The 23,253-nt window shown below is 42.6% G+C and overlaps 1 protein-coding gene across 6 annotated transcripts in view; it reads left to right on the forward strand.

The window, feature by feature from the left end:
- The window catches only part of LOC126281848 (importin-11), a 181,094-nt gene that overhangs the window by 120,630 nt on the left and 37,211 nt on the right, over positions 1-23,253 (forward strand). For all 6 annotated transcript variants that reach the window (XM_049981102.1, XM_049981098.1, XM_049981099.1 and 3 more), the window contains exons 15-16: positions 10,069-10,226; positions 13,474-13,570. In XM_049981102.1, the coding sequence (XP_049837059.1) occupies positions 10,069-10,226; positions 13,474-13,570 (255 nt within the window). The remainder of the gene's footprint in view (positions 1-10,068; positions 10,227-13,473; positions 13,571-23,253) is intronic.

The following is a 23,253-nucleotide window of genomic DNA, read 5'->3' on the forward strand; positions in this document are numbered from 1 at the left end:
AGGGAAGGAAAAGGAAAGATGAAAGGATGTGGGTTTTAAGGGAGAGGATAAGGAGTCATTCCAATCCCGGGAGTGGAAAGACTTACCTTAGGGGGAAAAAAGGATAGGTAAATACTCGGGCGCGCGCGCACTCAAACACACACATCCATCCATCCATACATACACAGACACAAGCAGACATACTTAAAGGCAAAGAGTATGGGCAGAGATGTAAGTCGAGGCGGAAGTGTGAAGGCAAAGATGATGTTGAATGACAGGTGAGGTATGAGTGGCGGCAACTTGAAATTAGCGGAGATTGAGGCCTGGTGGATAACGAGATGAGAGGATATATTGAAGGGCAAGTTCCCATCTCCAGAGCTCGGATAGGTTGGTGTTGGTGGGAAGAATCCAGATAACTCGGATGGTGCAACACTGTGCCAAGATGTGCTGGCCGTGCACCAAGGAATGTTTAGCCATAGGGTGATCCTCATTACCAACAAACACTGTCTGCCTGTGTCCATTCATGCGAATGGACAGTTTGTTGCTGGTCATTCCCACATAGAAAGCGTCACAGTGTAGGCAGGTCAGTTGGTAAATCACGTGGGTGCTTTCACACGTGGCTCTGCCTTTGATCGTGTACACGTTCCGGGTTACAGGACTGGAGTAGGTGGTGGTGGGAGGGTGCATAGGACAAGTTTTACACCAGGGGCGGTTGCAAGGGTAGGAGCCAGAGGGTAGGGAAGGTGGTTTGGGGATTTCATAGGGATGAACCAAGAGGTTACGAAGGTTAGGTGGACGGCGGAAAGACACTCTTGGTGGAGTGGGGAGGATTTCGTGAAGGATGGATCTCATTTCGGGGCAGGATTTTAGGAAGTCGTATCCCTGCTGGAGAGCCACATTCAGAGTCTGATCCAGTCCTGGGAAGTATCCTGTCACAAGTGGGGCACTTTTGGGGTTCTTCTATGAGAGCTTCTGGGTTTGAGGGGATGAGGAAGTGGCTCCGGTTATCTGCTTCTGTACCAGGTCGGGAGCGTAGTTGCGGGATGCGAAAGCTGTTTTCAGGTTGTTGGTGTAATGGTCCAGGGAGTCAGGACTGGAGCAGATTCGTTTGCCATGAAGGCCTAGGCTGTAGGGAAGGGACCGTTTGATATGGAATGGGTGGCAGCTGTCATAATGGAGGTACTGTTGCTTGTTGGTGGGTTTGATGTGGACGGATGTGTGAAGCTGGCCATTGGACAGATGGAGGTCAACGTCAAGGAAAGTGGCATGGGATTTGGAGTAGGACCAGGTGAATCTGATGGAACCAAAGGAGTTGAGGTTGGAGAAGAAATTCTGGAGTTCTTCTTCACTGTGAGTCCAGATCATGAAGATGTCATCAATAAATCTGTACCAAACTTTGAGTTGGCAGGCTTGGGTAACCAAGAAGGCTTCCTCTAAGCGACCCATAAATAGGTTGGCATACGAGGGGGCCTTCCTGGTACCCATGGCTGTTCCCTTTAATTGTTGGTATGTCTGGCCTTCAAAAGTGAAGAAGTTGTGGGTCAGGATGAAGCTGGCTAAGGCGACGAGGAAAGAGGTTTTAGGTAGGGTGGCAGGTGATCGGCGTGAAAGGAAGTGCTCCATTGCAGTGAGGCCCTGGACGTGCGGGATATTTGTGTATAGGGAAGTGGCATCAATGGTTACAAGGATGGTATCCGGGGGTAACAGACTGTGTACAGATTCCAGGCGTTCGAGAAAGTGGTTGGTGTCTTTGATGAAGGATGGGAGACTGCATGTAATGGGTTGAAGGTGTTGATCTATGTAGGCAGAGATACATTCTGTGGGGGCTTGGTAACCAGCTACAATGGGGCGGCCAGGATGTTTGGGTTTGTGAATTTTAGGAAGTAGGTAGAAGGTAGGAGTGCGAGGTGTCGGTGGGGTCAGGAGTTTGATGGAGTCAGGTGAAAGGATTTGTAGGGGGCCTAAGGTTCTGAGGATTCCTTGAAGCTCCGCCTGGACATCAGGAATGCAATTACCTTGGCAAACTTTATATGTAGAGTTGTCTAAAAGCTGACGCAGTCCCTGAGCCACACACTCCCGACGATCAAGTACCACGGTCGTGGAACCCTTGTCAGCCGGAAGAATGTTGATGGATCGGTCAGCTTTCAGATCACGGATAGCCGGGGCTTCGGCTGTGGTAATGTTGGGAGTAGGATTAAGGTTTTTCAAGAAAGATTGAGAGGCAAGGCTGGAAGTGAGAAATTCCTTCGAAGTTTTGGAGAGGGTGATTTTGAGGAAGAGGAGGTGGGTCCCGCTGTGATGGAGGTTCAATTTCGATAGTGTCTTGGGGAGTTGGATCATTAGGAGTGGGATCAGGATTATTTTTCTTCGTGGCAAAGTGATATTTCCAGCAGAGACTACGAGTGTAGGACAGTAAATCTTTGACAAGGGCAGTTTGGTTGAACCTGGGAGTGGGGCTGAAGGTGAGGCCTTTGGATAGGACAGAGGTTTCAGATTGGAAGAGAGGTTTGGAGGAAAGGTTAACTACTGAATTGGGGTGTTGTGGTTCCAGATTGTGTTGACTAGAATTTTGAGGTGTTGGGGGGGAGTGGAGCTGGAAGTGGGAGATTCAGTAGATGGGAGAGACTGGGTCTGCATCCACCTGACTGCTTTGGTCCAACACTTTCAGTATGTCTCGTGAGAAAAGTGAGAGTTGGATTTTACGTGACTGATCATTTCAGAAGCCATGGCGATCGATATGGAGGAGGTCATTCTGTTTGCAATACCTCATTATATATGAGCTTGGAATATGTTCTAAAATTTGATATGTCAGTGATATTGGATGGTAGTTTTTTGTATCAATTCTACTACCCTTCTTGTGTATGGGTGTTACCAGGGCTTTCTTCCAACTACTAGGCACTGTTTTTTGTTTGACGGATCTATAACAGATTGTAGTAGAAGAGAAGCTAACTCGGCCACAATTTCAGCACAGAATACGGTAGGGAGTCCATTGGGCCTTGGAGCTTTGTTCAATTATAATGATTTCAGCTGTTTCTCATTACTACTGACACTAATACTTATTTCACTAATCTTTCCACTGGTATGAGCATTAAACTGGGGCAAATCTCCTGAATTTCCCTTTGTAAAGGAATATTTGAAAACAGGAGTAAGTATTTCAGCTTTGCTTTGCTATCCTCCATTCCAGTTCCTATCTCATTCATTAGTGACTGAACACTAACTTTGGTGCCCCCAGCACCCTTTACATGTAACCAGAATTTCTTTGGGTTTGCTGAAAGATCATTTGACAATGATCTGCTACAGTGGTCATTGAAGGCTTGCTCACATGACAGTCAAACACTTTTCATTCAGCATCTCTCTATGTACTCTTCATAGTGACTGTATACCATGGAGGGCCCCTCCCATGATGAACTGTTCTACTGGATTCATATCTCTTCATTGTGTGGTAAATTATACCTTCAAAATTAAGGCATAGTTCCTCTACAAGCTCCTGAAATGTGGTAAAAGTTTAAACTTCCTCATTGAGATACGACACTACAGATTTTTGTGTGTAGTTTACTGAACTTAGATATCTTTTTTCTTGTTTTATTTGTTCTTTGGTAATCATTGTTGCCACAAGTACTTCATGTTCACTGATGGTTTCAATGTGAACATCCTCAGAGAGTCAGGTCTATTTGTTGCCATAAGTACCACTCTGTTTTCACCTTGAGTGGGGTTCTGCACTCTTCTGGTTTAGATAGTCTCCAGAGAAGGCATCTGGTGTAGAAAGCTGTGTCTTGGCATTATATAACCAAATTGAATCCTTCCAAAGTGTCCAAGTCTTTTCCACATACACAGTCTTACATGATTCTCAAACCAAGTGTTAGCAATGATTGTTAATATACGTAGACAGTAACTTGTTCTCTAAAGAACAGTTACTGTTGATGACCATGCAGCTTTTCCCTGGAATAAATGATGACTAACTGACAACCTCAGCTGCCGATAGGTGTTGTTGATATACCTCAATGTGGACAGCTGAAAATGTGTGCCCCGACTGGGACTCGAGCCCAGGATCTCCTGCTTACATGGCAGACACTCTATCCATCTGAGCCACCTAGGACACAGATGAATAGCATGACTGCAGGGACTTATCCCTTGCATGCTTCCAGTGAGACTCCACGTCCGGTCGTGCTATTCATCTATGTCCTCGGTGGCTCAGATGGATAGAGCGTCTGCCATGTAAGCAGGAGATCCCGGGTTAGAGTCCCGGTCAGAGCACACATTTTCAGCTGTCCACATTGAGGTATATCATCAACACCTATTGGCAGCTGACATTTTCAGTTAGTCATCAATGATTGTTAAGTCTATGCAAAATTCTACCAGATGGCTTCCTCTATTCATTCTTCTCCCAGTCAGTATTTTCCTACTATTTTTTGTTCTTTTTGAACTAGGAAAATGCCAGTCTCCCTTCACAAATTTTTCTGTTCTTAAATTATCTTCTTCTTTTTTTTTATTTTTTTTTTATTTTTGTCACACATTGTTACTGTTGCTTTATCATTTGTGGAGGGTATAGTAGGCGAAACTGATACCTGACAGTTACAGTTACAGTGAAGTTGGCATGACTGCTTTGCACATCTCCCTCAACCATTCACCTAACGCTATTTTACGTATGTTTCTGTGATGGTGCCTCAGTGTTATCACAGTTGTATAATGACTGTTGTTTTTGCCTGAATGTGTTTGTACTGTGCAGCTGAAAGGTGGCAACAGCTCTGCCGGCTGTTAGGAATTTTCGTTAGCTGACTCCACTAGAGGCATGTAAATGTTTGTACTATTGTGATGGTTTTGTGTCTACCTTGTCTGTGGTAATGCAATCAGTATATTGTTCACAGTAACTCAATCATATATCTCTTTTTCTTATTCATTATTAGACCTACTCTTGCATTACCCCTATTTGATTTTGTATTCATAACTCATCTGACCAGAAGTCCTGTTCTTCCTGCCACCACAATTCTCAAATTTCCTATCAGTTTCCCTTTCTACCTGCCCAGTTAAGGGATTTGACATTCCAGCCTCCAACTTGTATAGAGCCAGTTTTATTTCTCCTGATGACTACATCATCCTCAGTAGTCCTGCCTGAAGATCTGAATGGGGAAATATTTTACCTCGGAATATTTCGTCCAAAAGGATGCCATCATCCATAAGCCGTACAGTAGAGCTGCATTTGTGTGAAAAAATAACAGCTGTAGTTTCCCCTTGTTATGCAGCCTCTTGCAATAACAGTATGTTGACTGAATGTTACAAAAGTCTGATCAGTAAGTCATTCAGACTGTTGCCCCCATGCTTCTGCTGAGAAGGTTACAGCCCCTCTATGTGAATGACACGTTTCTCTGGCATATACCCCACCATTGTGGTGGGCTACCTGTATCATTGAGGCATGCAAGCCTCCCCACCTTGGCAAGGTCCATTATTTATGGGGATTCTGGGAAAATATTCACCATTATTTTGTATTTCACATGTGACTATGTAACTTCCATATTATGGGGATAACATTTTAGTTTTTCATTGGTAAACAAATGAATGAACATAAGGTCAGGTGTCTAGTGATTTTGTAAATAAAATTTTGTGTCTCCATGATTGACACAAAATTCTAAGTAGTTTTGCTGTTGTGTAAAGTCAATAAATGAATCACTCATCTGTACAATTATTTTGTGATCTTACTGCGACTGGAACAGGGGCAGCACAGAGAAAACAAAAATACTAATTTTAATCCTTAGATATTGTTTGTCTGGAAGATTGTAGTACAGTTTGTAGGATTGCCAAAAAGACGGACATTGAGATAAATGATTGGGGAAAAATCACTAAAATCATTTGACAGGTGTTAGACAACTTGATCTGATAGGATACCTGTTCTATCCAGGGAAGCATTCAAAGCAGTTGGTATAAAGAGCAGATTGTCTCCGTTTTCAAGAAGGATAATTAGGTGGATACACAAAACTATAAACATATATTGTGGACTTCAGTCTGTTGTAGAATTATGAAAAACATTTTTTGTACATGTATTACACCTTTTTGGAGACCAAAAATCACCTCTGTAGTTTTCTATGAATGGTAATTGTGTGAAATGTGGGTCACTTTGTTCAATCAGTAACATGTTCCTTGACTTCTCCAAGGCATTTGATGTACTTCCACATTGTTTCCTAATGAAAATAATGTGAAATAATGGGATACGAGATTTAGGATTTGTTAGCTGATAGAACTCAATTTGTGGATCTTAGAAGGGCAAAATTGTCAGATGTGAAAATAGATTATGGTGTACTCCAACGAAGTGTTACTGGATTGTTGCTATTTATAACATATGTAAATGACAGATAATTGTAGGGATTCTCTCTCTCTCTCTCTCTCTCTCTCTCTCTCTCTCTCTCTCTCTCTCTCTCTCTCTCTCTCTGTGTGTGTGTGTGTGTGTGTGTGTGTGTGTGTGTGGGTGGGTGTGTGTGAGAGAGAGAGAGAGAGAGAGAGAGAGAGAGAGAGAGAGAGAGAGAGAGAGAGATGAAGATTTTAATGTTTTGTTTAATTATTTAGTTTTCTCTGTGGTGAGGGAGGGGGTCGGGTTGTTTATGGGTAGGGGGTGTCTGATAGTTCTTTGAGGGCAGAGAACAGAGTTCTGTTGCAGGAAGCTGTGCATTCCTTTATTATTTGTTTTCCTTTGACTGCAGCTTTTTGTCTGTGATAGTTTTCTTCTGCTATTAGTTTTTTGTTGGATAGCCTTTCATGCCTATAATGTGTTCAGTAAATGTAGAATGACAACTGTTTTTCTTTAATGATCTTCTGTATTTTGTTTATCTGATGTTACGTTTCTGTTTGTATATCCTATACAAATTGATTTGCAATCCTGGTATGTCAGTCAGTAAAAGCAGTGTGTTGTATTTGTTTGTGTTTGTATTGGTTGTGCTTCATTTTCTCTTTAATGATTTATCTGTTCTGTAGGTTATTTTGCACGTGCGTGTGCTCTCTACATTTCCCCCTTATTTTTGGTTTAGTTTTGTGTTTCAGTGTCTCGATAATGCTTTGTATCATATCCATTCTCTACAGCTATTTGTTTATCTGTAACTCATTTTAGACAGTCTTCACTGATAGGGAATTTTTTCAGTCTGTGCAGCGTATGTTGGAAACCAGCTAGCTTTTGTGTTATCCCATGATTAGAGTATTTGTGTATGGTTGTGCTGGTGGAGGCAACTTTCCTGAATATGGAGAATTTGTGTTGTCTGTTGTGGCCATGGCTTGTAAGGTCAAGGAAATTTAACATTTTGTCATTTTCTGTTTCTGTGGCGAAATTAATTTTTGGGTGAGCTGTGCGTATGTCATTGTGGTGATGTTATATGCAAATGGATGTTTCATCTAGAAAGCATATGTCGTCTAAATATCAATACCAGTATACTACTCTATATTGTTTGCATCTTACTATTAATTCAAATATTTTGTTTTAATGTGGTTGGGGAAGTTGTTGGCTAGGAGTCCACTGACAAGTGACCTCATGGGAAGCCCATCTTGTGAGTAGAACTGTTTGTCAAATGAGAAATATTTTTTTCTCTGTCATTAGTTTTAGAATGCTAGCTGTATGTTTTATGTGGGTTTTTGGAATATCTTTCTGTTGTTCTAATTGTTGTTTGATGACATTGGTGATTTCAGTGGTGGGGATATTCGTGTACATGGATGTGATGTCGAATAATGTGAGTATGTCTGTTGTGGGTATGTTGATGTCTGATTTTTTCTATCAGCTCTTCAGTGCTGTGTATACTACTGTTGTCTGTGTGTACATAATGTTCCTGTAACTATGTGTTAATTCTGTGGATAGGTGATAAGCAGGCATACTTCTGAAATTTACAACTGGTTGTACTGCAATATCCTGCTTGTGAAGCTTTACTTTGCTGTTCATTGTGGGTGCCTTGTGGTTCTTTTATTTTAGCAATTTCACTTTCTATGTTGTGAATATGTGTGAGATGTTTTTAGAAGTGTCTGTGTATTTTTCTGGTATCTCTGTTGTGTCACTGGTTAGCTTTGTTATGTTATTGTCTTCTAGAAATTTTAAGGTTTTGTTTCTGTATTCCTCCTATTTTATTACTGTAATGGTGTTGCCCTTGTCTGATCTAGAGAAGAGAACCCCATTTTTTGTAAGTTTGTCGATTATTTTTCTGGAAGTTTTTGCTTCTTCACTTTTGGTTTCTGTCAGTGTTGTTTTTATTTTCCTGTATTGTGCACACTCTTGTCACACCTGCATTGAAGTTAGTGTTATGGTTCTTTTTTCTTGTTTTATTGTGTATTCACTTTCAGTGATAAGATTCTCCACTGCCTTGTGTGCAATGTGTATGTTGATGTTGTATTTAGGTTCTTTTTCTAGCAGATTTATTTCTTGGTTAATTAGTTTTATATCAGTAAGGTTGACCAGGTGTTTGTAGAATGTGTGGCTCATTTCCCTTCTGTTTTTATGTATTACAATATTTTTTTGTTTCAGAAATAAGTGTGTTTCATTGTTCATGTAAGTAGGCGGGTAGATTTATTATTATTATTGTTATTATTATTAATATTAATTACATAATTGGAGATCTGTCGCTGGAAAGTGCAACAGCTGTATAATGTGCTTCTGGAGCAACTTGAAGCATCAAAACCAGCTAAAACTAGCCATGGGAAAAACTTATCTCAGATTGAGATTTATTGGAAGAATTGAAATGAAATGAAATGAAATTTACTTACTTAAGAGGTAGTATAGAAAAACAACATTCATCCAACTCCCTAGAGAAGTCAAAACAAAATGTCACAGCTCAGTGATAAAGTGAAGTATCATGCAGCAATTTTTATGTGTAGGGAAACAACACTGCAAGAATCAATGCTGATTTGGTGAAAATTTACAACAACTACTCATGATTGTAAGACACAGTCATTGGTTGTGCAGAGGCTTCCATTGTGGTCAAACAATGATAAAGAACAAAGTAGCAAACCATCTCTGTGAAGAACCAGGAATTTCAAAAGAAATGGTGCCCTAGTGTTCACAATCAGTACTGGAAAAAGTGAAAATCAGTTTCCAAAATCTTGTGTAACCTTAGGAATGTGACAAAGGTTGCCACTTTATGGGCTGGTCACACCCAAACCCGTCAAACCAAGACAGCATTGAAATGTTGCTGTTTCAAGCCAATCCAGATACCTTGTTTAGCCACATAATCGCACTGGAAGGATTCTGTATGTATCACAAGGAGTAAAGCTAGCTTTGGAAATGTGTGGATTCATGACTGCCAGAAAAGGCAAAGATCCAGCCACCATTGGACAAGATGATGCTGAGTGTTTTTCAGGACTGCCTTGTGATGCTATAGATTATGCTCATAAGAGACAAATCATTGAAGGCACATACACTTTCGAGATCTCCATACAGTGTTAAGAAAGACTATAAAGACAATGTTGCTGGAACCTGCCTGAGGGAATGTGTTTGCTCCACTACAGCACCGATAGTTACACTTGCTGCTTGTTTGGGCTATCAGATTTTGCCTCCCTTCTTGTGTTCTCCTGGCATGGCACCCATTGACCTGTTGTTATTTTCTTGCAATGAAGAAACCATTGCATGGCAGACATGTCCAGACTGGCAACAAAGTGTTTTTTGAGGTGGGAAATTTCCTGAACAGCCAAAATGCTGAGTTCAATGACCAGATCCCTGCCAACTCGTCCATCATTGGAAAATGTGTCATATTGAACAGTGAATATGTAGAGGAGGACTAATACAATCACCAAGTTTCATTGTTGCAACTTGATTTCTTTAAGATGGCAATTAAAACTTTAATTACCCTTGCACATCTCACAAAATCAGAGGAATTCGGCCTCATCCAAAGGCTTACTGATAGTAGTTCTCCTCACTCAGTATTCCTGAATGAATGTAAAAAATTGGGAATGAATGTAACAAAGTGGCAGAATGACAGTAGTGCTTAAAGTACACTCCGCCACATGCTCAAGCAGTATGATGTGTATTCAGTATTTGTTTATATATAGTTACCACAGTAGTAAAGTTGTTTTTTATGTATGTTGTGGAAGATTATTTGAATATTAAACTGACATTGTGTTCTTTCTTTGTAGACATATGGTGAGGTAATCATCAACCTATGCAATGACATGCTGGCTGATATGAGATCTGAAGGTGTTATCATGACAATGCGCTTGGTTGAAACTTGTCTAAGAGCTGCGCCAACTCTTTTCCCTGAGATTTTGGAGCCCATGCTTCCACGAATATTTGAGTGAGTGTTTTCAATAGTTACGTATATTCTTTAACAATATACTGGCTGTAAGATGGAAAAGTCATCTACTGAACAACTGCTACAAACTGGTCAAGTTTAGAGTAGTTTGCAATTGTTTATCATCTTTGTCTTCTTGAAAACTGCATGTTGACAAGGAGGCATTGTTATTCTAATGATGAGGTGGTTCATAGATTAATAACTGCTGTAATTGGGTTGCAGAGCTCAATTAATGAGTTCAAATATGAGAAAAATGGTTAACATTACTAATAAATTTATATCAGAGTCCAACTGACTAATCTACTCAAATCATATTTCAGGCACACAAAAACTCTGGAACAGAAAAGTGCCAAAGATAGCATTCCAGTTATCTGTGGTATCCACAGTTAACAATCACAAATTTACTTTTCAAATAGAGCTCTGCATCATCCTTAAAATATTGCAGCAGTTTCGCTTGTGGATGTTGTAAATAAGATTACAGAACTATCTGCTGAGCATAAGGCATCACAGATTTGTGTACACGAGCTCCCACATATCATTGACATTCCTACTCTTTCACAGTTGGTTTGAGACATCAAAGTGAGCTTGCCACTTATGGTACAGGCAGGAGGACTAAATATTTTCATATATTGTTAATGTGCATAGTTTTTTTATCTCAGCCTTTAAAAAATAGGAAGTTGCAAATGATTCTCTGCTATTCAAGAACTGTTGAATATTAAGCAGTGAGATATTATTTATTAACGTCTGCAGTGAAATATTTCCCTATAAATGTCAGAAAGCAATTAAGTGTAAATACACAATTGTCAGCACACCACATGTCTTCCCATTTCCTACTATTTGCACAATAAAGCTCGTAAATCTACAGGGCGTTTCAAAAATGACCGGTATATTTGAAACGGCAATACAAACTAAACGAGCAGTGATAGAAATACACCGTTTGTTGCAATATGCTTGGGACAACAGTACATTTTCAGGCAGACAAATTTTCGAAATTACTGTAGTTACAATTGTCAACAACAGATGGCGCTGCGGTCTGGGAAACTCTATAGTACGATATTTTCCACATATCCACCATGCGTAGCAATAATATGGCGTAGTCTCTGAATGAAATTACCCGAAACCTTTGACAATGTGTCTGGCGGAATGGCTTTACATGCAGATGAGATGTACTGCTTCAGCTGTTCAATTGTTTCTCGATTCTGGCGGTACACCTTGTCTTTCAAGTGTCCCCACAGAAAGAAGTCACAGGCGTTCATGTCTGGCGAATAGGGAGGCCAGTCCACGCCGCCTCCTGTATGTTTCGGATAGCCCAAAGCAATCACATGATCATCGAAATATTCATTCAGGAAATTAAAGACGGCGGCCGTGCGATGTGGCCGGGCACCATCTTGCATAAACCACGAGGTGTTCGCAGTGTTGTCTAAGGCAGTTTGTACCGCCACAAATTCACGAAGACTGTCCAGATAGCGTGATGCAGTAATCGTTTCGGATCTGAAAAATGGGCCAATGATTCCTTTGGAAGAAATGGCGGCCCAGACCAGTACTTTTGAGGATGCAGGGACCATGGGACTGCAACATGGGGCTTTTCGGTTCCCCATATGCGCCAGTTCTGTTTATTGACGAAGCCGTCCAGGTAAAAATAAGCTTCGTCAGTAAACCAAATGCTGCCGACATGCATATCGCCGTCATCAATCCTGTGCACTATATTGTTAGCGAATGTCTCTCGTGCAGCACTGGTAGCGGCGCTGAGGGGTTGCTGCGTTTGAATTTTGTATGGATAGAGGTGTAAACTCTGGCGCATGAGACGATACGTGGACGTTGGTGTCATTTGGACCGCAGCTGCAACACGGCGAACGGAAACCCGAGGGCGCTGTTGGATCACCTGCGCATTGCCCTCTGTGGATGCCGTACGCGGTCGCCGTACCTTTCCAGCACGTTCATCCGTCACGTTCCCAGTCCGTTGAAATTTTTTCAAACAGATCCTTTATTGTATCGCTTTTCGGTCCTTTGGTTACATTAAACCTCCGTTGAAAACTTCGTCTTATTGCAACAACACTGTGTTCTAGGCGGTGGAATTCCAACACCAGAAAAATCCTCTGTTCTAAGGAATAAACCATGTTGTCCACAGCACACTTGCACGTTGTGAACAGCACACGCTTACAGCAGAAAGACGACGTACAGAATGGCGCATATCTTTCACATCACTTGTCCGCCTGAAAATGTACTGTTGTCCCAAGCATATTGCAAGAAACGGTGTATTTCTATCGCTGCTCATTTAGTTTTTATTGCCGTTTCAAATGTACCGGTCATTTTTGAAACACCCTGTAAACTGTACTCTTTTGCACCCCATTTTCATTTTGTGAAAAGTTTTATTTACATACCATAACTAGCATCATATCACCATAATCCCTTTTCCTGCTACTCGTATATGCCATTATCAAAATTCTGCACTTCCATAAAAAATCATTTGTTTCACAATCAAGATAAATAAAAAGTTACGAACATTGTCGACACGTAAATACAAGTATCTGTCATTTTTCAAAACCTTGCTTTAATATTTTAAACTATTTATGCTAAATTAAAGGTGTACATGGGTGGGTTTAAAATTGTTGGTACTAAACTCTTTCATAAGGCGGTGGTACTGGCATGCAAGTAGTAATCTCGCTAATACGAAAAGCAAAGATCATATAATGATAGCCACAGTAATAGAAAATATTTCCAAAAGGCCAAATCATACCATCGTCACATGTTACTTCGGAGCACACTGTATTATAAAATCTCAAGAGCAGAGGTGGCCTGATAAATTCTGCTCCAATATGAGATTTGCCCAAACCAAGGGCTTCCTACGTTCATAATAGAGTTGTTTCCTTCCCCTTCTTCCTCTAAACTTATTAACAAATATCAAAAAGAAAATTTAGTTGAGAAAACTATGAAATTACAAAGACACAGAGTGGCTTACAAGTACTAACCTATGGCAGGGACAAAAGATGGTATTGTTAGAGATGGTTAAGTTGGATGCCACTCAGACCTGTCTCATACCTCTCGTTCTGGGGTCTAAATGACCAGCTGCACCTTTCGAACCTTCCCTGCCCTAGCCCTATTTCATCTTTTATGATTGAACTTGCAGAAAAGTAAGGTTAGTGTTTTCACCTTGAAATGTGCCTATTAGTAGTAACTGAATGTTGCATCCTGACATGAGTACTATAATACTCATTATAAAATTACACTAAATAATTTTGCTTATTTTCAGGGCCATTTACCGAGGTGAAGACTATCCTATGGTAATGTCTATGTACCTCTCAATCATGGCAAGAGTGCTTCTCTGCTCACGTGATGTTTTTAGCCAGGTATGTAAATAGGCAGATTTTGAAAGTTATGTATCAGTCATGAAAAGGAAAAAAGTGTCACACAGCAGAAAAAGAGGAAAAATTAGAATGATACAATGACAAGCAAAAAATTTGACTTTGACTGTTTAAAATAATTTTCTTGTTCTGTGTTCCATACTCTCATTGAATGTGGCATGCTGTATTTGCATCTTCTGTTCACAGATGACATCCTCTCTGTTTCTCAAACTGCTAACCCTGATATTTATTTATTTTGCAACTCAATAAATAAGTTGTAGTTGAATGAGAGAGAGAGAGAGAGAGAGAGAGAGAGAGAGAGAGAGAGAGAGAGAGAGAGAGAGAGAGAGAGTAGCAGGTGTAGCAGTTAAGAGGGTGGTTATGAAACTTCCAGGGCATTACAAATTTATTCTCAGTGATTTAAAAGATATACAACATGAATTTACAATACTTGCAATTTAAAATGCCCATCACTTGAAAATAGCATCATATAGGTGGCTGCCATTTTCCTTCACACACATTTCAAGTCTTTTGCAGAAGGTAGGCATTACAACTTGCAGGACTGGCACAGGAATTCAATTAAGTTCCCACTGAATTTGATCCTTCAGTCCCTGGGTAGTGTGTGAGGCTCACACCAGAAGAGAGATTGCAAATGACCCCAAAGGAAGAAATTGCATGCTGGAACTCAGGGGATCTTGAATGCTAGGAAAAGTCTGTTCTGGGAGTGAGATAACCAGGGAGGATGTTATGTGGCATGTCAATGGAATGATGCAAGGTATGGCATGCGACCTCGTTTTGTTGGACGAATGCGTTTGCAGTTACAGGAAGATCAGCAAGCTGTTTACTAGTAAATGGGTAAACATGTATCTGTATTCACAGTAAAAGTGTTGCCGCAATAGTCTTAAAAAAAATAAGGCCCTGTGATTCCAAATGATGATATGCTGCATCACTGATTGTGAAGTGGCATTTCATGAAGCGTTTCAGGATTTTCACATGACCAGTATCTAAAGTTTTACTTGTTATTGAAGCCAAACACACAAAAATTGGTCTCAACGCTCATGTTCAAATAGTTGCATAGGTCTCGATTGTTGTTCATGAGCTCCAACAAATCCTGACAGCAGCAAAGTCTGTTTGAGAGATCATATGCATTCAGTTTTTGTACTCTCTGAATTTTGTATTAATGGCATTGCATTTCCTTGTGCAAGATTCACTGTACACTGTGATCCAGTATGTCAAGTTGCAATGTACAGAGCACCTGGGACTTTGGGTGAAGGCTTCTTGCACTCTTGCAACATTACCTGGTGAGCACTTCGGCCCCTCTTTTGCACTGTATCACCCACTTCCTCGAAGTTCTGTACTCATACTTTGAAAGCATGTGCCAACACTTATGCGAGATTGTAATGAGCACAAAATACATGCTACATGTCCATGTAACTGTCATTGTTTATAAGCTTAAAATTTAAGTGATAGCATTCCAAAGACGTAGCAGCGCTATTAATATTTAAAAATTTTCATGAATAGCTAATATATAATTAAATAATATGTAGGTTAACTACTAAGCTGTTAGGCTAAGCCTAAGTTAATTATATTAAATAATAAAATAATTTTATTGCATGCAAAAGACTCACATTTACATCAAACTAATACGTCGAGTCTTTTTTATAGCATCTCTCTTGATGACATCATCAATAAAACTTTCTGTTGGCTCGTCGTCCCCTTCAGTTGAAATCTTCACACAAGCTTGGAGCGTTTCCTTACTCATCCTATTCCTTAATTTTATAATCACCCTGTTCATTGTGCTAAATTACCTTTCCACACTGCAAGTCGAAACAGGAATGCACAGTACACATTCAGCGAGTGTCTGTAGTGCTTCATTGCCGATGTCGGCTCTCAGAATGAAAGAAGCAACATCAGAAGATGTATCGTCTAATTTATTACTAACAATGTACCTAAAAGAATGCAAGTCTGCAATAACAGTGTCGATGTTTGTAAGTTCCAAAATCAGGCACAGTTCTTTACAATCATTACCACTAAACTCTAGAAATTTTTTTAAACCTTCGAAATATGCACTTAGTTCTAGCACTATTATTACCTTCTCATCAAACCATTGCTCAATTTCATCAGTCATACTTTTAACAAATTTCCTTGCGCTTTTCATAGCTTGAATCTGCTCCTCTACATTCGTGAATAGCACACCTTTAACTTCTATTGCCGCCTCCTGCAGTTTTTTAATTTTATTAAGAGTTTCATTTTCTGCACTATGTCCATCGCAGTCATAAAGACAGTCAATGTGTCTTAAATGTTCCAGAGTTCCAGAAACAAGTAGACAGATTTGCAAAATTTTAAGTGATTGTCTCTGCAAAACTTTACATAAATTTGAGACTGCATTGAACGTATCGTCTAAAATCACTAAATCTACAATTAAATTGCCAAACAATATCAAAAGTCTGACAGACAACCAATCGGCATTTAAAAGTAAGTTAAGGGAATTCCTGAATGACAACTCCTTCTACTCCATAGATGAATTTTTAGACATAGGCCAAAGAAATACAGTAAGCGTTAACAATTGTACCGTATATAAGACTAACAATGATTATTTGGGATAAATGAATCGTGCGTACTTTAACACGTTCCACATCATTACGAAAGAATCGTGTTCGTGATCCATGGAACAAGTAATATAACTAACTAACTAACTTGGAATTCGTCATTTCTAACAAGATTCCTCCAACTAAACTTGTTAAATCCGCACCGTCCTTGTGTATATGTTCAAATGCTATTACAATGGACTTGTAGGTTAGGAAAATAGCATATGCTCTGCGATAGGTACTTAACCATCAGATGTCAACAGCTTCGGGTATTTTTAAAACAGGTTGCTTTAAAGCACGCCGAATTTCATGCAAAACCTTTTCTTGTTTGGAAGAACCATGAAAAAGTTTGTAAATGTCTTCAACAACATGCAGCAAATTAACAAAACATGTGCTCTACAGTCAGTGTATGGCAGCTTATGGCCCTTCCTCACTGACAACTGAGTGTGGACTCTGAGATAGAGCCACTAAAAGTAGCAGCACCGTCGAAAGAACAAGATAGTAATGGAGAGAAGTCTTCCGAAGTAAGAGTGATTTCTGGCGTTCAGCAGGGGAGTATTACAGGACCGTTGCTATTCACAATATACATAAATGACCTTGTGGATAACATCAGAAGTTCACTGAGGCTTTTTGCAGGTGATGCTATGGTATATCGAGAGGTTGTAACAATGGAAAATTGTACTGAAATGCAGGAGGATCTGCAACGAATTGACGCATGGTGCAGGGAATGGCAATTGAATCTCAATGCAGACATATGTAATGTGCTGCGAAGACACAGAAAGAAAGATTCTTTATTATTTAGCTACAATATAGCAGGTCAGCAGCTGAAAGCAGTTAATTCTATAAATTATCTGGGAGTAGGTATTAGGAGTGATTAAAAATGGAATGATCATATAAAGTTGATCGTTGGTAAAGCAGATGCCAGACTGAGATTCATTGGAAGAATCCTAAGGAAATGCAATCTGAAAACAAAGGAAGTAGGTTACAGTAAACTTGCCGCCCACCGCTTGAATACTGCTCACCGGTGTGGGATTCGTACCAGACAGGGTTGATAGAGAAGATCCAACAGAGAGCAGCGATCTTCATTACAGGATCATTTAGTAATCGCGAAAGCGTTACGGAGATGATAGATAACTCCAGTGGAAGACTCTGCAAGAGGGACGCTCAGTAGCTTGGTAGTGGCTTTTGTTGAAGTTTCGAGAAGAAACCTTCACCGAGGGGTCAAGCAATATATTGCTCCCTCCTACATATATCTTGTGAAGAGACCATGAGGATAAAATTAGAGAAATTAGAGCCCACACACAGCCATACCGACAATCTTTCTTTCCACGAACAATATGAGACTGGAATAGAAAGGAGAACCGATATAGGTACTCAAAGTACCCTCTTCCACACACCGTCAGGTGGCTTGCAGAGTATGAATGTAGATAATAATCTGTCGTAAGAAAGTTTTCTTGTCTTTAGTTCAGTACCAATTGCTGTAAATATGGATTCAGTTGAAGTGCTTTTCAACTCAACGAGACATAAAACCTTTCCTTCACTTCAAACGATGGAGATGGTGCAACATATCGAACTACTAAAGATGGTTCACTTTTGTTGGAAACATTTGTAGATACATCTGCCATTATAAAAAATATTTGTCAGGTTGAAGTGTTTCACCTTGAAAGTCTAAAGACTCTCCCAAACAAGTCAACAATTCTGATGCAGTATATTTAATAAGATATGTGGACCTTTCACTCTGAAATTTTAACCACTTTTCAAGATTAATGCCACTTTTCGGTACTACCTTACCAATTAGAGGTTCATATTTTATGTGGGGTATTTCTTCCTTACTAAGGAAATACCGACTTCGAATTAACGATGACAGTGCTTGGCGGTTTAAAGCTTTTTCATTTTGTTTAAATATCTGTGTATGAATTGGAGCGTTTAACCCCTGTAACCTACCATTTTCTAGTGCAACGGCTCTTGCATGTTTTTCTGAGTTGGCGTGTTTTTCTAGTTTTCCCATGCTTCCGGTAGCTTTTCTAAATTTAGTGAAAGGTACAGAAGTGAATACTCATCCTATTTTCTGTAGAGCTTCGATATCGTTTTTTAAATGTATTTCACACAATTTGCGGAAATCCCCACCCCGTTCCCCCCTGCGGGTCCGGGGGTTAGAATAGGCCCGAGGTATTCCTGCCTGTCGTAAGAGGCGACTAAAAGGAGTCCCTCCCCCTCAAGGGGGTAGTTAGCGCCTGCGTCCGAAGACAGACGGTTCCACGACCTATATTTGCGGTCATTTTGGTTTGTTCACTTCTTCTGGTTTCTTCCTTCCTTTGGTTGGTTCCTTTCTTTGTTCTTCTGCATCTCACTGTCTTACTTACTCTTTTCCTTGCCTCCTTCTCCTTGCCTTCTCCGTCTCGGTGTTTGAGACAGTCTGTTCTATCTTTCCCTCTCTCCTTTCTTTTTCCTCTTCTTCCTTCCTCCCTGTGCGTGCCTGAAAGCCGACCCACGCGTTTGCACGCGTCGCCGGTGACGGGGTAACGTGTAATTCCTCGCCCTGGGTAGACAAGTAAGCCATGCACGTACCCCCTGGTAAAGGCCAGGCCCAGGGAGGGGTGATTGCCTGAGCTGACACCTTCCGACCATGCCGATTGGTCCCTCCGTCCGTTTCTCGGGAGGTGTGACTTGAGGTGTGAACAATCACCTAAGGCGGGGGTGCGCTCTGAGAGGAAGGAGCGCGCCATCGGAGACGCTGGCAATCATGGGGGATTCCTCCGCAATGGATTTCTCTTCTTTTTCTCTCTCGACGTCTGCCCACAAACGGAAACTTGACCAGCCACCAGTGACAAAAGTACTACCGCCTGCCCCACAGTTCCTCGTAGTTTCTCGATCTGAGGACGGAAAGGATCTTTCCTCTGTCAACCCTTTCATTATCCAGAAGGGTGTAGATTCCGTAGCCGAATCAGTCAAGTCTTGTACCAGGTTGCGTAACAGTACCTTGTTACTAGAAACTGAGAGCGCCTTTCGGGCACAAAAACTGCTTCGGGCCACACTCCTGTACATGTTCCCTGTCCGAGTGGAGGCTCACCGCACTTCAAAATTCGTCTCGTGGTGTGGTATATACTAGATCACTCGACGGATTGACTGACGAGGAGATTCAGTCTTTCCTCGCTAAGCACGGCGTGACGGCTGTCCATAGGGTCATGAAAAAGGTCAACAATGACCTTGTACCGACCCGGACACTTTTTTTGACCTTTGATAGTGTTCAGCTGCCGTCGCGCATCAAAGCGGGCTACGAGGTTATTTCTGTTCGCCCCTATGTCCCGACACCTACGCCCTGCTGCCAGTGTCAGTGTTTTAATTACACTCGCCAGTCTTGTTCCAACGCAGCTAAATGTGTCACTTGTGGCAGGGATGCCCATGAGGGTGACTGTCCACCTCCGTCTCCTCGTTGTGTGAACTGTCGGGGCGACCATCAGCATCCTCCCGCGACTGTCCCACCTACAAGGAAGAACGCTGTATCCAAGAAATTCGGGTCAAAGAGAAAGTGTCCACCTCGGCTGCTCGCAAGCTATTAGCTAGTAGGAAGCCCACGCTGCTCCCAGCGGGGAAATAAAGTACTGTCCTCGCCTCTCCTCGGACTACCAGGGAGGTGGCGACGCAGACATGCGATCTGACCTTCAGCACTACGGTCGTCCGTTTGGCCAGTGCTAAGATCGCCCGGTTGACGTCTCCTCTTCCTCCCATCACCCCTCAGACACAAACAGCTTCTGCCAAGATGAAGACGCAGAAGTGAGATGCACGGGCCTTCAAGAAGGAACCGTCCCGTGCAGACATCCTACGTACCTCGAACTCCCAGCTATCGACCAGTACTTCCACTAAACGACCTTCCAAGAAGGCTCATAGGTAGCACAGTTCTCCTTCCCCACTGTGGCGCATTTCTTCTCCTGCGCCACCCAGCGGTTGCCGCCCCAAGCCGTCGTCCGTTTCGCCTGGCCGCACTGCTGGTTGTGGAACATCTGGCCGTTCACCAGCGGAGGAAGCTCCCCCTCCCAGCCACCTTAACAAGATGGCCGATGAACCTATAGAACAAATGGACGATGACTGTCCGCCTACTGCTAGCGGCGGCAGTGCTCGCTCAAAGCCGGGCCCTCAGCGGCCTTTGAGATGACCCCTTTTTGCATCTTCTTCTTCTCACGATGGCACTTATTCACTGGAATATTCGTAGCATTCGCTCTAACCGAGAGGACTTGAAATTGCTGCTCCGCTTGCACCGTCCGCTCGTCGTAGCCCTCCAGGAAACGAAGCTACGCCCATGCGATCACATTGCCTTGGCACACTACACCTCTGTGCGTTTTGACCTACCCCCTGTGGCAGATATTCCGGCTCATGGAGCGGTTATGTTGATGGTCCAGGATGATATCTACTATGATCCCATCACATCGCACACCAGCCCAACATCCTGTCCGAGGGGCTCCCTGTTAGCACACGTTTTCAACCAGCTAAATCTTGTCTGCCTCAATACTGGCGCCCCTATTTTTCTTTCAGACACATCTCACACCTATTCCCATTTAGACCTTTCTGTATATACTACCCAACTTGCACGCCAGTTTGAGTGGTATGCACTTTCTGATACATATTTGAGTGACCACTTCCCGTGTGTTATCCATCTCCTGCATCGTAACCCCTCTCCTTGCTCAACTAGTTGGAACATCTCCAAAGCAGACTGGGGGCTCTTCTCTTCCAGGGCGACCTTTCGGGATCAAACCTTCACATGCTGCGATAGTCAGGCCGCACACCTCACGGAAGTCATTCTCACTGCTACTGAATATTCCATCCCTCACACTGCTTCTTCTCCACGTCGCGTACCGGTCCCCTGGTGGACTGCAGCATGTAGAAACGCTTTACGTGCTCATCGACGTGCTTTACGCATCTTTAAACGCCACCCTACAGTGGCAAATTGTATCAATTATAAACAATTATGTGCGCAGTGTCGTCGTGTTATTAAAGAAAGCAAGAAAGCCAGCTGGGCTGCTTTCACAAGCACCTTCAATAGTTTTACTCCTTCTGTTGTCTGGGGTAGCCTGCGCCGGCTATCTGGCACTAAGGTCCACTCACCATTTTCTGGCTTGACGGTCGCGAATGATGTCCTTGTGGCCCCTGAGGATGTCTCCAATGCCTTCGGCCGCTTTTTCACAGAGGTTTCGAGCTCCGCTCATTACCACCCTGCCTTCCTCCCCCCCGAAAACAGGCAGAGGAGGCTAGGCCACCTAACTTCCACTTCTCGAATCGTCAAAGTTATAATTCCCATTCACCATGCGGGAACTCGAAAATGCACTTGCCCAGTCACGGTCCTCCGCTCCAGGGCCTGATTTTATTCATATTCAGATGCTGAAGAACCTTTCTCCTGCGGGTAAAGGTTTCCTTCTTCGTACTTACAATCGCATCTGGATTGAGGGACATGTTCCCGCATGCTGGCGCGAGTCTGTTGTTGTACCGATTCCTAAGCCGGGGAAGGACAAGCACTTGCCTTCCAGTTATCGACCCATCTCGTGTACCAGCTATGTCTGTAAGGTGATGGAGCGAATGGCTAACTCTCGTTTGGTTTGGCTGCTCGAATCTCGACGCCTACTTACCAATGTACAATGTGGATTTCTCAGGCGCCACTCTGCTGTTGACCATCTGGTTACCTTGTCGACCTTCATTACGAATAACTTCTTGCAGAAGCGCCCGACCGCGGCTATGTTCTTTCATTTGGAGAAGGCTTACGACACCTGTTGGAGGGCGGGCATTCTCCGCACCATGCATACATGGGGCCTTCGCGGTCGCCTCCCTCTTTTTATTCGTTCCTTTTTAATGGATCGACAGTTCAGGGTACGTGTGGGTTCTGTCCTGTCAGACACCTTTCGCCAGGAGAATGGAGTGCCACAGGGCTCAGTTTTGAGCATCGCTCTCTTCGCCATAGCGATCAATCCAGTAATGGATTGCCTCCCAGCTGATGTATCGGGCTCCCTTTTCGTGGACGATTTTACCATCTATTTCAGCGCGCAGTGTACATGTTTCCTGGAGTGCTGTCTTCAGCGTTCTCTTGACAGTCTTTACTCCTGGAGTGTCGCCAATGGCTTCCGTTTTTCTGCCGAGAAGACAGTCTGTATCAACTTCTGGCGCTACAAAGAGTTTCCCCACCATCCTTACGACTCGGTCCCGTTGCTCTCCCATTTGTGGAGACAACAAAATTTTTAGGTCTTACATTTGACAGGAAACTTAGCTGGTCTCCACATGTCATATTTGGCTGCCCGTTGTACCCGTTCTCTAAATGTCCTCCGTGTTCTCAGTGGTATGTGGTGGGGAGCGAATCGAACTGTCCTACTTTGCCTGTATTGGTCGATCGTCCGCTCAAAGCTGGATTATGGGAGCTTCGTATACTCCTCTGCAAGGCCGTCCATCTTATGCCGCCTCAACTCCATACAACATCGGGATTTACGTCTTGCGATCGGAGCGTTTTATACTAGTCCCGTCGAGAGCCTTCATGCTGAAGCCAGTGAATTGCCACTAACCTACCGGCGCAATATACTGCTTTGTCGTTATGTCTGTCGGCTACTGTCAATGCCCGACCACTCGTCGTATTGTTCTTTTTTTTGACGGCTCTCTCGACCGTCAATACAGGTTGTATTGCCCTGCTACCCCCTGGAGTTCGCTTTCGTCGCCTCCTTCAACACCTTGATTTTTCACTCCCTACAACCTTTAGAGTGGGTGAGAGCCACACGCCACCTTGGCTCCAGGCTCAGGTTCGCGTTCACCTTGACCTCAGCTCGCTTCCAAAGGAGATTACCCCCGGTTCGGTTTACCACTTACGTTTTGTCGAACTTTGTTCGAAGTTCATTAATATGACCTTCATTTATACAGAGGGCTCTAAGACCAATGACGGGGTTGGGTGTTCTTTTATTGTTGGGGCACAAAGTTTCAAATACTGGCTACATGACCATTGTTCGGTCTTCACAGCTGAGCTCTTTGCCCTGTACCAGGCTGTTCTTTACATCTGCCGCCACCGACATTCTGCTTATGTCATCTGCTCCGATTCTCTGAGCGCCATCCAGAGCCTCAGTGATCCGTATCTGG

The sequence above is a fragment of the Schistocerca gregaria genome, chromosome 7 (genome assembly GCF_023897955.1).
Source record: "Schistocerca gregaria isolate iqSchGreg1 chromosome 7, iqSchGreg1.2, whole genome shotgun sequence".
Lineage (NCBI taxonomy): Eukaryota > Metazoa > Arthropoda > Insecta > Orthoptera > Acrididae > Schistocerca > Schistocerca gregaria.